The sequence below is a fragment of the Lotus japonicus genome, chromosome 6 (assembly GCF_012489685.1).
Source record: "Lotus japonicus ecotype B-129 chromosome 6, LjGifu_v1.2".
NCBI lineage: Eukaryota > Viridiplantae > Streptophyta > Magnoliopsida > Fabales > Fabaceae > Lotus > Lotus japonicus.
The window spans coordinates 54,153,246-54,168,423 of record NC_080046.1 but is presented as its reverse complement, the minus strand read 5'-3'; the positions used below and the strand labels follow the sequence as shown (position 1 = coordinate 54,168,423).

The window sequence follows — 15,178 nt, the reverse complement described above, 5'->3', positions numbered from 1 at the left end:
CACTGGAAGGCCATAGCCAAAAAGTGGCTTCAATTCATTCTTTCGCTTTCATATCTGTCTGCAAATTTAATTGCTATCTTTGCACTATCATAGCTAGATTGATGTTGCACATATTGCTATTATGTTTGGTGGTCTTTAGTCTATCCTACTATAACATGTCTATCAATCTCACTTCATGAGTTCTTGATTTTCTGTTACTTAGAATGCAGATACGGCTGGAAGCTGCTGATTTGGAAACAAGTTTCATTTGAATTAGCATGAGTTCATATTAATTCATGTTAAAGTTGGACAACAATCAAGAATAGCACCTAAGATTGCTGCTGATTTGGAAGCAAGTTTCATTTATTTTTTAATTAGAAATAAATATTTTAATGATTTAAATTCAAAATGTGATACCTTCTTACTTTATGAAGTGTTTTTTTATGCTAGAGAACAGACTTTGGTTGCAGTGAAAACAAAATTTGCATATGATGTTAGGTACTGTGTGGAATTTGTGAGTGTGTTTGTGGATAATTTATAAGAAAAACGGTGGTGATAGTGAGGTAGAGAAATCTGAGAGAGATTTTGAAGTAAATGGAGATTTTTCTTTCTTATGAGATTGGACTTTTAACCCTTATCCACACCATTCGAAATTTTCATTACTATTATTTTCGACACTTATGTCACTGACAAATAATAATTAGGTTCTGATGTAATGTATATTCTTTGTAATGGAGAATTAAGTAGTTGTTTTTAAGAGTATTTTATATATAATTCAGATGCAAACAGTATGCACTCAGCTATCACTTGAGCACTAGAGCAAGTAAAGGGAGCATACTACGACTGCTTTACTATTATGAATTTTTTTATCGCAGAAATGCTCCGGTAAGTACAACAAGCTCAAAAGCAGAATAGCATGATGAAACTACTAGATATTATTAATGAACTAAACCTTTCAGTTCCAAACTGTCAAGACCTTCGCTAGAAATTTGTTCTAAAGTACGCCCATTAATACTACTATAAGAGCAAAGCAACATGCTTCTTATATTGGGAGATAGACAAAAGCAGAGGTTGCCTTAGTAAGCTTTCTCACCTGGATCAACAGAAAAAGCAACTGAAACTCGATCGATGAAAGTTGGAATGGCAAGGTTTACTCTTAAAGTCTTCGGCAGGAGGAGGATACAAGAGATCGACCTTGAAGCAAGCAAGGTATGGTGGGTGTCATCATCTTCATCGATATTACCCACCAGATAGACTTGAGAAAAGACTTTCAGGCATCCTGAGAGTAAGGAGAAGCTGGATCTAAATGTATTAGAAAGAGCCTAAAAGCTTTTATATATAGGAAGAATATTTTATATAAAAATACTTCTACATAAAAATAAATGTTAATAAGATTTCATCGGAATTTTTTTTTGTTACAAGAAAAACATAATATAATATAGTTTGATGTTAATTTTTTACTACATAATAATATAGTCCACTTTAATTTTTTTGTACAAATTATTATAGGAGTTAAATTCTCCTACGGGAAGAAATATATTTTAACAAGAAAGTACCTTCATTAAGTATTAATTAATGTATCAAATACAATAACAAATTTCGCGGTACATTCTTTTTTTTCTAAGATTAAAATGTGTTCTGAATGCTTTATTGGTGATTCTTTATATCTATAATTTGTGTTATTGTCTTTAGGCTCATGAAGAATGTGAAACGACTTCATGTTGATATGGGTCAAACTTAGTTTATTTTATTGTGTAAAAAATGAACTCGCATAAACACGTACATAAAGAATTTTTTTCTCTTTTTTTCATTGTAGATTAAATCAGGTATTGTTTATTAGCCATCATTAAACCACATCCCCTAATATGTTTTGCATAATTTGAGATTTGGTTAACTAATTTTTTATTAGTTATTCAATTGTACGAAGTTTAATCTATGCAACAAAGGTTTTAATTTAAGACTTTTTGTCCACTTTGCTCATCATTTCATACTCTTCTATTTTATAAGTTGTTTATTATATTTTTAATGATTAAGGTATTAATTGACCTATCAAATATAATAGATGTATTCCCGTACAACGCGCGGGTAAAAAACACTACTATACTAGTATGTACAAAAGTGAAGTGAATAAAATCTATACTCTGTAGCATCCTTTAGACCTCTTTCCCTCTTCCCTTCTCTGGGATCATCATGACCCTTTTATCTGATAGAAATTGAATCAGTGGCCTCAGATATTATTTCAAAAGAATGGTTGATCTCAGCTTCATCCTTTATGCGCCGTCGGTCGAGGAAAGCTGGCCTCATTGGTGTTGTAACCATATCGATTTTGAATGTTAACAGAGCTACGATCTGTGACATGGGGGGTCTCAAATGTGGATGAGGCTGAAGACATAAGAAAGCAACATGGATTGCTTGCATAACGTCCTTTTCTACGAATCCATGCTCTCGTCGCAGCTTTGGATCTACAATATCCAATATACTTGACTTCTCATACAGTTTCCATGCCTATATATCATGAAGGACTAATTAATTACACATTTTAAGAAATGTGAACAACAGATCATAGTAGAATAGAAAGATGAGAAGTTACATATTCAGGGAGGTACTGCATTTCTGATGGTAAAGTACGAATTGTATTTTTCCTGCAGCAGATTATTTCCAGCAAGAGGACTCCAAAACTATAGATATCTGCCTTTTCTGACAGTTCTCCTCTAGTAGCATATTCAGGTGCTGTATAACCTCTGACCAAAAAGGCAAAAAAAAAAAAAGAAACATAATCAATTGAAAACCTCATCGGCCTTAGCAGAATTGATTCTCAGTAGAATTAGTAATGAGAACATACAATGTTCCAGCGAACTGTGTGCTAAGGTAATCTTGGTCCTCAGGGAAAAACCTAGCTAGTCCAAAGTCTCCAATCCTTGGCTGAAACTTGTCATCAAGAAGAATGTTGCTTGCTTTGATATCTCGGTGAACAATTCTGAGGTGTGAGTCCTCATGAAGGTATTGCAGTCCCCGCGCAACTCCGAGAATAATTTGGAACCTGGTGCTCCAATTCAGAAATTGATCACCATTTCCTGCATTAATGAAAGGAGCATTTGAAGATGCAATAATGATTGGCGGACTTAGTATTTTGCTAGACACCCTTCAAACCACTTTGCGAGGTTAAAATCCGCCGTTAAGTCAAAGGGTGTCTGGAAAAATGTGTATGCCTATGATTCGGTAAAAAAGAAGAAGAAGAAGGGATACCATATATAAATAGTTCCAAACTTCTGTTTTTCATGTATTCATAGACAAGAATCCTTTGAGGTCCATCGATGCAGCATCCGAGAAGGCGAACCAGATTTTTGTGCTGGATGCTAGTGATCATTTTCACCTCTGCCAGGAATTCTCTTTCTCCCTGTTGTGATTTGTTGTGGGACAATGTCTTCACTGCAATCATCCTCCCATCTACCAACTTTCCCTGTAAAAATAGTAGTAACGATTTGGTTCCTATGAAGCACAAAACATTATTCAATTTCCTACCTATTTCTCATTTAGATTGATGTTTTTTCCACAAAAACTACATGAAGGTTGAAATTAACCATTTTTACTACCATCTTGAAGTTTGTCATATAAAAAGACCTTATAATTAGCTTGCAATATCAGGTTCTCAACTTCTCATTACAAATCCCATTCTTTATCAAGCCAAGCTTACCCTGTAGACAGGCCCATATCCCCCACTTCCAAGGAGATTACCAGGAAAAAAATTGTGGGTTGCTTTCCTCAATGTTTGGTAGTCAAAGAAGCAAATTGACTGAAGATTTCCACTAAAGAATTCCATGGACATGGACTTGGACCCTGTGTATATTAATTGAAACTTTAATATTTAGGTCTTAATGAGAATGAAATCTTCTGTGCTCATTTGATGTCTCATTTTGTGCCGCACCAATCAAATTGTATCATGTCTCTGAAAATTACACATGTAAGGTTATAACTTCCATAAACATGATTTTTTACAATAAACATGACATAATTTGATCAATGACACAAGGAAGGGGACACCAAATAGATTCAGAGGATTGTGAATGATATACCATTGCATATCAGATTCTGTTATGCTTTTTCCTTTAATTACCTGATTGCTGTTTGGATGGAAATACCATTTTCATCACCTCTGCAAGTTCAACATGTTCACCAAACACAAGCACCAAAAACATAAATATATGTTATAAGCACCACAAACATCCTTCAAAATAAAACTAGTAATTACAAACTCTGCTTTGATGAACTACCTTTGTGCTCTTTACTTGGAGCTGTCTTTCCCTTTGGCTTTGTTGGCTGTTTGATACGCTTCCGAAACACAAACCAGAGAATAAACAATATGGCAACCACTACTATCCCTCCAAGGACGAAGAACAATGTTTCATGTTTGTACCTGGACGAGGGAATCTGTGATTCCTTAGAGGGTAAAGGAGCTTCCCCTGCAGTAGTTATTTCACAAACTTTATCAAACATCTTTTAAATTTTCAAAACTTAGATAAAATTTAAATGATACATCTTGGGCTATGAGAAAGGAAATTAAGTTGCAGTCCACAAACACAATTGCCGCGTAAAGGGATTTGAAAGTTTCTGCACCAGCATCGTTACCACAACTGTTGTCGCATCAACTCGCATTTGTCCGCAATTCCTTAATTGGAACCTTAATTTAAAAAAGTGCATTTTTTGTGTGTTGTATATATTCCTTTATCAATGCCTTGATCTTCACAAGTACATATATATAGTGACATAAATTGAACCAAATGCTACTAAATAATCCTCTGTAGCATATTGAAGCACTCAAAACAATGGTACTAACAGGAAACAAACCTTGAAGTACTCTGCTAGGCATCCTTAGGGTGGAAAACGAGCTTTCTTGTTGGGGTTCAGGCACTGCAGCCTTGAAGAAAGATGAAGGGGTAATTAACTAACTTGTATAATTGGTTTGGTCTTTATTTGTCCTTATTTGTTGTACGTTGTGATTAGAAAAAGATTGAAAAATAGAGGGAGAAGTAATCTAAGGGTGTCCCTTAGAAGAGATCGAAAGTAACAAGGTAATGTCGTCGGTGAATGCAATTGGAGGAATCATTTGGTCGAATACAAGAAAAATCCAAATATATTAGAGTATGAATTTCAAGCAGTAATTAATTATTAATTATGAGATTGAGTGAGAGTTCAAAAAACCGCCACTGCTTGCTGTTTTGCCAGCTGATGATGCAGCATGCAGCCAAATTGTGAGAAGTGAGAACCCATATCTCTGTTTCGCCTACTCCTAGTCTTCTTCGTTTTCCATCAATGCTTCCGTCGGTCATTCCTTCCTGCTACCACTTGGTTGGGGATAAGAACCAGAAGAAGACGCAACATTAGCCGTGAAATGACTGCGATCAGCTGGGAATTAACTTGGGAATAGCTGCGGTTTAGCTGTGAAACATTCGCTATAAGTTTAACTGCTAAATTGCTTCCCTATACACATGTATTAGTGTATATCCAGACAATTCACAGTAAATATGTTAATTTCTTTCACCAGAAAATCACTAGGACGGGTAGAATTGGTTAAGAAGCCGAATTGCCGCCTCAAAATCAGATTTGATAGGCATTAATTTAGTAAATCCACCGGACTAACAACCTTAATACCATGGTGTTTTTGTAGTTAGATTCGACCACTTTCATATCTCTTGGCATCCATTACTGAATGTCGAGTTAGGCGGCTACTGTTCTGAGAATGAACTCGATCGCCTCATGTCGATCAAACTTGTCTCCGATCATGACCATCACCACCCTCGTCCAACCGATAATGTCCTTGTCGTTGCCCGTGATAAGTCGCCAAATTGAGGACGTTTACGTCACCTCACCACATCACATCAAGTAACTATATATAGACCAGCAACAGAAGCAAGGGCACGCAACTAAAAAATGTACTAAGCAATCATAACTATCTTGAACCCTGCAAGCCAACCTGTTTAAGAGTAAAGCTTGAGAGAACATAAGTTACACACTATCTACTCCATCATTTCACTTTCCCTCTTAACCCTACGTTCAAACTTGAGTCTCAAAGTGCTTTCGCAGGGTCCCCTCTCGAGTGTAGCAGCTAATGACGGAGCATCATGGAAGTCATCTTCTCGCCAACCTTTCCTCATCAGAGTTTCACCGTTTATTTTCAATCAACATTGTTATAGTGATTTGACAAGATTCATCCGATCACTTGAAATAACCCACAATTCAGCATACATCATATAACGACGCAAAATGTTCATTAGCACATACCCATCCTATGGAGTGTCATTTTAGTCTCAGCGTTCTGGCTCATGTTAAAAGGCTCAAAACTAAACTAATGAAGTAGTAGTTTTATTTTATCATAAAATATATTTTTATTTTATGATATTTTTTTATGGTCTTTAATAAATTTTAGCAATTCAGATATAGATAGATTAAGGAGTTTTCCGGAGTATCAAAAAAAGATATAGATTAAGGAATGAGGATTTGCTTCCAGCTTTGTTTGAAAGCAACACTTGACCCGCGGAAGACCCGTATTTTGGCAGCAAGTGGGATATGATATGATGCATGTAACAACCAAGTTCTCTAATTAACTTTCCCTTAACATATATAAAAAGTATTTTAATTAGAAATAAGCCAGTCATTAGCACTACATCTTATCTCGCAACTTGACATAATACGAACAAATAGTGCCAGTTTTCCCCCTATGCTGAGTGAAAAAGAAACTGGGTCCTTGTTGAGTTTGTCTCACACTAATATAGAAAAGTTTGATGTTAATCTTTGATCAAGTTGAATCAGAAAACAATGTTAACTGAGGAGATCAAGACTAGTTATAGTACTACAAAAATAAGATAGCAGCCATTTGATTTGATGCATGTTTGAAAATTGAAGGTCGACGATATTTACAAGTGTTACCCATAGAGGCTGAGGCCTATCAAAAAAAAAAACCCATAGAGGCTGAGACAAATGATCAATTGGTTACCTTACTATGATTCGAGAACACTTCCACATCATCCCTCATTAATTTGCTAGCTGTAAAGGTCCCCACATTCAGATAGCCAAGTCAACCAATATCATCTATCTATCTAACCCTCTCTTCCACTTCACACGCTTTATTTGTATAATTTTTTCCTAACCACTTCTACCATGCACCTTCAAATCGTTCCAATCATCATTACACTCTATATATACCTTCACAACTTTGCATGCAATATTGCACTCACTCACCAAATACTTCTCTTGTGATCATATATTAATTGTATTGAAATGACAAATTATAAGTTCCTTATTTGGTTTCTTTTCCTTGTAGCCACCGCCTTTGTGGGGGTGACTTATGCTGGTAACTTTTACCAAGACTTTGAAACAACATGGGGTGATAACCGTGCCAAAATCCTTGAAAATGGGAACCTTCTCACCCTCTCCCTGGACAAAGCCTCAGGTTCTGGCTTTCGTTCCAAGAATGAATACTTGTTTGGAAAATTTGACTTGAAGCTCAAACTTGTGCCTGGTAACTCAGCTGGCACCGTCACAACCTATTATGTAAGCTAACTACCCTTAATTAGTTAATTAATTAGCTCTTAATTAGTTTTTATTTTGATGGAATTTCATTTTTATGCTATTACTTAATCATGTATAATTAAGTTATAAGTTACTAAAAATACATATACATACATAACTTCTGAAATAGTTATTAATATTTTCCACTTCTTTTATGAAGTCATCATATATGCATGACAATTAATATTATTATGGAATATAACATGTGTATGAAATCAAGTACTAAATATATTTAATTGTGATTTCTGGCTGCAGCTATCTTCTCTGGGGTCTACTCATGATGAAATAGATTTTGAATTTCTGGGTAACTTGAGTGGTGATCCATACATTCTTCACACGAATGTATTCGCACAAGGGAAAGGAAACAAAGAGCAACAGTTCTACCTGTGGTTCGACCCCACCAAGGACTTCCACACATATTCCATTCTATGGAATCCTCAAAGCATCATGTACGTACCCGGTCTTATGTGTTTCAGTAATATTTTGACACGTTACTAACTAAATGAGTTCGAGTAATTTAGACAACCTCTTAATTCATATGTCAATCTTAATTTCTCATAATAATCTACTTTTTTACACTAATGATGTTTACTAATTCATATCTCAGATTCTCTGTGGATGGGACACCAATAAGGGAGTTCAAGAATTTGGCCTCAAAGGGTGTTTCTTTTCCAAAGAGCCAAGCCATGAGGATGTACTCTAGCCTATGGAACGCTGATGATTGGGCCACACGGGGTGGGCTTGTGAAGACGGATTGGACCCAAGCTCCATTCACGGCCTCATACAGAAACTTCAATGCTCAAGCTTGTGTTTGGAGTTCTTCTTCAGGGTCCTCTTGTTCTTCTTCCAAGAAATCTCCATCATCATCATCATCAAGTTCTTCAAGCCAATCATGGCTGAGAGAGTCGCTGGATGCAAACGGGCAAGCCAAGATTCGCTGGGCGCAAAAAAACTACATGATTTACAACTACTGCACCGATACTAAACGTTTCCCACAAGGATCTCCTCCTGAGTGCTCTTTTGCATGATGAATGAAAACCATTGTGTATATGTTGATTTCCTTTCTTCTTTTGCTTGTACAATTATACGAAGTGATAAGTAATCTAGGGTTGTTGGTACTTATATGCTTTTGTTGTGGGGAAAAAGCATGCGAAATGAGAAGCATAGCATTGTATGTATGCTGAAATATATTGTAAATTGTTGGAGTGTTGAAAATGTATGTTTACGAGTTGAGTTTACGTAAACTCGTGAGTTCGACAACCTTGTGTCATGAAGAATAAGAAATGATCAATTAGGTTCCCTCCCCACTTAAAATCAAATGTCCTCCTCAATGCAAGTATGCAACAGAAGTAAAGCACAAGCATGAGAAAGAGATGAAGAATAGAGTGATGGAAGGGATGCTCTGAACCCTGATGTATCACCAGGGCTGTTGACAAGCAAGTAAAAGCATAAGGAACCAACTGAAAAAAACTCACTACATATAAGAACAAAATAAAGGCAATCTACAACAAACAGAGGAGTTAATAAGAATAGAAAGGAAAAAAAGGTACATAAAAAGAAGAAAACATAGGTTGCCTCTTGTGAAGTGATTGTTTAATGTTTCAAGCTTGACATCCTGTTTTACAATTGTTGGAGGCAATGTATTTTGATCGACAGATATGCAAATCAGTATAGGAAGAGTGGCGACTAATGAGAAATGGTTTTTATAAATTCACACTCACTTTCTCTTCCATCTGGAAAGATCTCGACGAGTGAAGAGTGTTAACTAGTAAGAAGTGTGCCGGCCCACCAACAGCAAGAACCAATAGCCTTTGACAAAATTAAGTGTTCTCAGCAAGAACCAAGAACTTTGTTGAAGAAGTTGAGATTTGATGAGTTGATTCTCAGGTCGTCTTCTCCTTCGTTCTGTTAGATTCAAAAAGTTAAATACAGCCATTTTCCTCTCCATTATTACATAATATTTACAGGAACTTGACTACATAAGAGATCATGGTGGATTGGATTGGAGCAGATGTTCTTAAAACTAATCAGTGCCCTAATCCATTTGGCCAAGATGGATATTACAAAGGAATAATTCAACATCTATAATTTTTTGAATGAATATCGACCTTTTTCTAGGATGGTTGCAAACCTAACAGCTATAGTTCTTGTAAGATTTCTAATTAGATTCCCTCACAAGATGGTTAATACATAAAAGATCAAAGTAAGGAATTGCAACAAGGAAATAGTATAATTTTTTTACCTTCTTTTTCTCTGTCTGGTAAGGAGAACAAGTATCCCAAACCCGACCATGATTGCAATTTTAAGTACCTGAGAGGTGAAGGTGTGGAAAGGGCAAATAAGCATATGCTTCAACAATTAGCTCAGAGCAGGATATTACTCAACAACAACCTGTTCTACCTCTATTTAAGATTGAACTTGGTTCCAAGATAGAAAAGGTAACATTTGTTATATAAAAAATCAACATTGGTTATATGAGACAGTGATTTTTCATCTCAGAGTACCACTCCTAAGACCTAACTAAAATTTGAAGTTAAACAACCAAGATTTTCTAAATTGAATGTTGATTGTCACCTGATGAATTGGCCCTCCAGAATCATCATCTCCATTATCATCAGAAGTCTTGGTCTTTGAATCTTCAATTTCCTGTATTTTTTCATACTTGCTCCCCTCAGTTCTAGTGCCAGCGTGTGCTGCATTCTGTTACACAAATAAAACGAAATACAAGAAACATTATACATAATTGCATTTTATTTATCAAATTGTCAGATTACATGTTGAAATCCTTTCCCCTTAAATGTTTCTGTGATCTATCAGAAGGGAACAGCTCAATATATTGAAGTCCCAATGGCAGATTAGGAATCTAATGGTAATGAATATGGTACTCATAAATAGCTTAATTTTAATATTTGACTCAAACTTCTATACTTATTTTATACTAATCTTGAAGGAAGCTTCAACCAAAATGTAAAGTAATGCCAAAGAAAAATATTATTTGGTTCGTTCACATAAAGACTAATACTGAGTCCCCGCTCCCCGGTCCTCTGCAGCATACAACACAGAATTAGTATCTTCAAAAACTTCCTTGTTCTTTCTTTCTTCCATCAGAATTTCTGTGTATGAGATATTTCATCTTCATCAATGATAATCGATGCTCAAGCCTTATATTGAAAGACAATAACTAACCAAAAGGTTTCTAAATGATTTTGTACCTTTTCAATGTTTTCTATTTTTGAGGATTCCAAACTTCTTTGATGGCTTAAGCGCTTTGTAGCCTGACTTTCCACTCTGTCCATTACATTTTTACTACTAGTTGTTATACAAATCTTTTTTGGTTCTTCTGGAAATATCCAGACTCCAGAACTTTCAAAAGAGTGATACTTGTCACCAAAGTGCGCAACCGAATCCAATTTTTGAGGTGAATGCTTCTCAGGCATCGTTCCTGACATTGTAACTGTTTCAAATGCAGATGTTCTCATCAAAACTTTGTCACTTTTCTCTTCTTCTTTATCTGTATTGTATGATACTTTGAATCTTTTTCTGTCATTTGAAACTGTTTGTTTGTTTAGGGTCTTTATGGTGCTCAACTCCTTCAACTGCTGGGTTTCCTCAGGTGATACATTATTAAGCTGCTTCATGTGATCTCTACTTTCTCCAAAATGTACTGGGGCTTTTTGCATGTTCCGTACCAGAGAGGAACTTTTCTCCCCTTCTTCTAAGAAGTTTTCTGGCTTTGTGTTCCATGACTTATCTATCTCCGAGTGCCGAGCCTTGGAAGTTTCTTCGGTATCAGTTGTACTCGCTTGATACTTTGTTGGAGGTGGTTTAATATGTGATTTCATATCCTGTTTTAAGACAAGTCCATGTGAACTCCATATTTTGTAGAGCTTGCATTGGCATGTTGATCAAACTGCAAAAGCACAAGTGCACAACATATACAATACCTTAGGCAGACCACCTTCAAAAGCACTAATCATTTTCCTCACGTTACTTGGAGTCCTACCCAGTGTGCTCTTCTTCTCAGAATATTGAAGACCATATTCCCTTAGATTAGGTTCTGACAGATTCTTTGTTAGAGCATCAACTCTTTCCGAGCTTAACAAAATCGCCATATCTTTTGAACTGCCAATTCTTTGAGGCTGTTTCTCAGACGGTGATTGATTGGCAGGCTTCTTACCCTTGTGTTGTATTTGAGTGAGATTGACTGCTTGTGACACAGGTTTTGTTGATGAGGTCTCGTTATATCGATCTGCAATGTTCTAAAACATATAAAGTGACCATTAGACAAACAACAGTACATTTTCCAATGTCTTCTTGTTGGGACAAAAACAGACTACCCTGCAAATTAATTAATCCTTAACTTGGTTTAGCTGTTGCTGATCAAGCATAGCCCCAACGACATTTCTAGTACCAGGTTCTTTGTCATCGCAGATACCAACAGGACTTTTCAATTGGGAAGCTGCTTCATGTTGAAGGTGCCCCTTTGGTAATTCTTTAGAAGATGGAGCACTTTAAACATCAGGAAAAAGCCTTTGAGGGAATGTAGGACCGCATACATAACTATTAAAGGTTTTGTACATTTTCTTTTAATATTTATTTCAGCTTTAAGTTTCATTGTTTCTTTAATCAGCTAAGTAAGATCAAACCTGAGACCTCATCATTTGTGCGGAAGGGTAATCCAGCATTGCCAACAACCGTACTAGTATCACTTTCTGCGCCTCTTCGATTGCTACTAAGAAGCTCATCATGTTTTTTCTTTAATGCAGATTCTCTCTGTAAAATCAGAGATGGGAGATTAATGTGCAGATAGACACCAATAACCACACATTCAAATTCGACCAGTGATACTCAAATGTTACGATTGTGTGTATTAACTATAAACCTGTTGTTCTAACTTCTAATTAAAGACAATAATAGACTAAGGTGTTTAATTTGAAATGTTTAAGAAAGTTCAGAAGAAAATTTTATACCATCATACGAATTCTGCCGCGCTCCTTATCATTAAGGATGACTTGTAACTTCAAATTCAAGTGCCCTTCTAATTAAAGACAATAATAGACTAAGGTGTTTAATTTAAAATGTTTAAGAAAGTTCAGAAGCAAATTTTATACCATCATACGAATTCTGTCGCGCTCTTTATCATTAAGGATGACTTGCAACTTCAAATTCAAGTGCCCTTCCCCAAGGGGGAAGATGTCTTCCCAAACACCTTTCTGTAATATCAACCTGATTTGAACACCTGCCAGTCATTTACTATTTCTTGTTACACATACATACTTTCCTGTGTGAATTTTAAGAAAATGGCCAGCTTTTCAAATTTGATATGCATAAAAATCAACCTGAACGTGATATTTCATTCCCCTCATCATCCTGAATTTTCAAAATCAAATCGTCGCGGAGGCTAGTTAAAGGGCTGAACAAGACAACAGAACAAACACATTATAACCTAGAAATTATTATCACCACATATCACAAACAAATAATGTAAAATTCTTTGTTAATCTTACAAGGAAAAGTCTCCTTTATCAGTGATTTGGTACTCTATTTTCCCCATGGAAGCTGCATTCATTTACCATGAAACATTGTTATAATTGGCATTTGAGAAAGGTAGGGACAAATTTAAAAGCAGGACAAATTGCATACCCCTTATGGATGTTGATGAAGATAATGGAAGATCCATGAATTCCAGCACTGCAAAATGTATTGAGAAAGAGAAGTAAGAAAAAACAACAGGGAGCTGAAGGTGATTGAATTACTGCTACATGATGACAATTGTACCTGAAACCAGGATAGTTCCTGGCATTGCAGGGAGAAGAAATGAAGAATTCAATGAAGACAAGAACTTGTGATGTTTGACATTGAAGCTTGCATGAGCATGGAGTGAGTTGGGTCACTGTGTTGGTTGAGTGAGGGAAAGATGGAAACTTGGATGAGGTTGGGAAGAAGGGATATGGTGAGAAAGAGAATCCATTGAAATAATCAACTGTGGTGGTGGTGGTGGTCCTTGCAATTAGTGGCAACTTTCAAAGTTCAAAGCTTTACTAGCCATAAAAGCTTGATAGCAAAATTTCCATTTTGTCTTATTTGTGAATGATACATCATGGGCCTAAGGCCCATTTAGCTTGGGTTACCAGGATCCGACCCATGCACCTTGAAATAAGTTTAATAAGAAAAGGTGTGAAATTGACAACAAAAAAAAAGGTATGACTAGCCATCTATGCTTAGAGATAGATAAGATTATCACAAATGTAGACTTATATAGGAAAATATTTATTAACACCCATTTACCCTAACAATAAGTGAGAGAAAGAAAAAAAAAGTGAGAAATAAAATGTACGATAAACAATGTGATAAAAAAGAAAAGAGAAATAGGAAATAAATGAAAAATAAATGAAAGAGAGAGAAAGTGAGTGTAAATGGGTCGAAACTCACATGTATATAAGAGGTTGTCTAATGTACGCATCTAAAATATGTGATTTACGATATGGTGCTTGTAGAGTTATCAATATGAGTTAGAACTGGTGATTCAACTTGACCCAACCTGAATCACTAATTGGATTGGGTTGATAGAAATTGGTTCACAAGGACCCTCAGTTATTTTAGTTCGTCAAAACCTGACCCAACAACATGTATCGTTGGAGAATAGAAAGAACAGTGAGAGAGGAAGGTTAATTTTGTAAATTACTATCTAACTATTGTTTTAATTTTATTCATTTAAATTATTATTATTATTGTTATATCCGATAGTTTAGTATTCAAAAATCACATCTAGAGCTTTATAACATTAGATTTATAAATCATTTTTTTATAAAATCTTCATCTCATTTATTAATTATTATTATCCAATATGAGGCTCACACTAATACTTAAATTCTCAAAATCAGTTTCTCCTACCAGACCATCATACTCACATTGCAGCCAAAAGAATATCACAAAAGAGCAATGCCTCCAAGTGTTTGATCATCTGAACAATATATTGTCGCCGCATAAGGTTTTCTGTTGAAGATGTAAGAGCCTCCTTGCACTCCTATCCCTTTATCTCAAAGAATCAAGCGTATATTTTTAATTAGAATGCAGACAAAGTCTGAATCAAGAGTACAACACTCGGGTCACAAAAAGCAGCATCCCGAACCCAAATCCGCACTATCTTCATTGAGAAGCTCGTCATAAGGTCAATATGAAATTGAAAACTTCAAAAGATAACGGTGTGTGATAAAAATTAAAACAAAAAGTTCTCTCCTCTGAACATCTATGCCCAGCCAAGCCAACCATATAACATTCCCCTTAAGGCCACCTTTTCTTAGCCTCATTCTTAAGGAACTTCTAGGCTTACAAGAGAGAAGTAGTATGTGCCGATGCCATAAGAAATGACAAATAGAGAGAAAAACGAGTGGTGTGTGAGGGGTATAGTAGTCCTTACAGTTTGGAGTCGACAAAACATATCATAATTGTTACTCCAAAGAAATTTAACACTCCTTAGTCCTTACATTTAATTAAACAAAATAATAAACCACTTGCATACACATATTAGCTAGGAATCTGTTTTATTTTGAATTAGTCTTTATTCATTCTGACTTGATCTTTATCAGTTGCTATTTTTTAGGATAGAGTTTGTTTTTAACTTCTCTACCCA

At 35.7% G+C, this 15,178-nt stretch overlaps 3 protein-coding genes across 7 annotated transcripts; 1 reads left to right on the top strand and 2 right to left on the bottom strand.

Annotated features, from left to right (window-relative positions):
* Positions 1-2,020: 2,020 nt before the first annotated feature.
* LOC130726850 (cold-responsive protein kinase 1-like) lies at positions 2,021-5,088 on the bottom strand. The gene is made up of 8 exons (XM_057578173.1): positions 4,825-5,088; positions 4,251-4,439; positions 4,094-4,132; positions 3,674-3,816; positions 3,226-3,439; positions 2,822-3,053; positions 2,570-2,720; positions 2,021-2,484 (listed from the first exon to the last, which is right to left on the bottom strand). The coding sequence occupies exons 1-8, from the start codon at positions 4,844-4,846 to the stop codon at positions 2,179-2,181; spliced, it is 1,296 nt and encodes a 431-aa protein (XP_057434156.1). The 5' UTR covers positions 4,847-5,088; the 3' UTR covers positions 2,021-2,178.
* Positions 5,089-7,129: 2,041 nt separating this feature from the next.
* Positions 7,130-8,805, top strand: LOC130726851 (xyloglucan endotransglucosylase protein 7-like). The gene is made up of 3 exons (XM_057578174.1): positions 7,130-7,527; positions 7,801-7,994; positions 8,153-8,805. The coding sequence occupies exons 1-3, from the start codon at positions 7,255-7,257 to the stop codon at positions 8,571-8,573; spliced, it is 888 nt and encodes a 295-aa protein (XP_057434157.1). The 5' UTR covers positions 7,130-7,254; the 3' UTR covers positions 8,574-8,805.
* A 201-nt stretch (positions 8,806-9,006) lies between these two features.
* On the bottom strand, positions 9,007-13,587 carry LOC130726849 (uncharacterized). Of its 5 annotated transcripts, XM_057578167.1 has the most exons (12): positions 13,324-13,579; positions 13,189-13,236; positions 13,053-13,104; positions 12,885-12,958; positions 12,657-12,784; positions 12,192-12,318; positions 11,907-12,037; positions 11,490-11,804; positions 10,758-11,390; positions 10,120-10,245; positions 9,788-9,855; positions 9,007-9,450 (listed from the first exon to the last, which is right to left on the bottom strand). In XM_057578167.1, exons 1-12 carry the CDS (start codon positions 13,346-13,348, stop codon positions 9,429-9,431), a joined length of 1,749 nt encoding a protein of 582 aa, XP_057434150.1. In that variant the 5' UTR covers positions 13,349-13,579; the 3' UTR covers positions 9,007-9,428. The 5 variants fall into 5 exon arrangements, with proteins under 5 accessions (XP_057434150.1, XP_057434153.1, XP_057434152.1 ...); XM_057578168.1 differs by lacking the exons at positions 9,007-9,450; positions 9,788-9,855; positions 10,120-10,245 and adding an exon at positions 10,253-10,658 and having other exon boundaries at positions 13,324-13,587; XM_057578170.1 differs by lacking the exons at positions 12,885-12,958; positions 13,053-13,104; positions 13,189-13,236; positions 13,324-13,579 and having other exon boundaries at positions 11,907-12,054; positions 12,199-12,318.
* Positions 13,588-15,178: the final 1,591 nt, after the last annotated feature.

What these genes read in the sequence shown, in the direction of transcription:
- LOC130726850 (XM_057578173.1), bottom strand. Translation starts at nt 4,846, where the DNA reads ATGCCTAGCAGAGTACTTCAAG. An exon ending in GATATGGGCCTGTCTACAGG is followed by an intron (nt 3,440 to 3,673) that starts GTAAGCTTGGCT and finishes CTATTTTTACAG; the next exon opens with GGAAAGTTGGTAGATGGGAG. An exon ending in TGCAGTACCTCCCTGAATAT is followed by an intron (nt 2,485 to 2,569) that starts GTAACTTCTCAT and finishes CATGATATATAG; the next exon opens with GCATGGAAACTGTATGAGAA.
- LOC130726851 (XM_057578174.1), top strand. Translation starts at nt 7,255, where the DNA reads ATGACAAATTATAAGTTCCTTATTTGGTTTCTTTTCCTTGTAGCCACC. An exon ending in GCACCGTCACAACCTATTAT is followed by an intron (nt 7,528 to 7,800) that starts GTAAGCTAACTA and finishes TTCTGGCTGCAG; the next exon opens with CTATCTTCTCTGGGGTCTAC. An exon ending in TGGAATCCTCAAAGCATCAT is followed by an intron (nt 7,995 to 8,152) that starts GTACGTACCCGG and finishes TTCATATCTCAG; the next exon opens with ATTCTCTGTGGATGGGACAC.
- LOC130726849 (XM_057578167.1), bottom strand. Translation starts at nt 13,348, where the DNA reads ATGCCAGGAACTATCCTGGTTTCAG. An exon ending in ATCAGCAACAGCTAAACCAA is followed by an intron (nt 11,805 to 11,906) that starts GTTAAGGATTAA and finishes TATATGTTTTAG; the next exon opens with AACATTGCAGATCGATATAA. An exon ending in CTGGAGGGCCAATTCATCAG is followed by an intron (nt 9,856 to 10,119) that starts GTGACAATCAAC and finishes TTCACCTCTCAG; the next exon opens with GTACTTAAAATTGCAATCAT.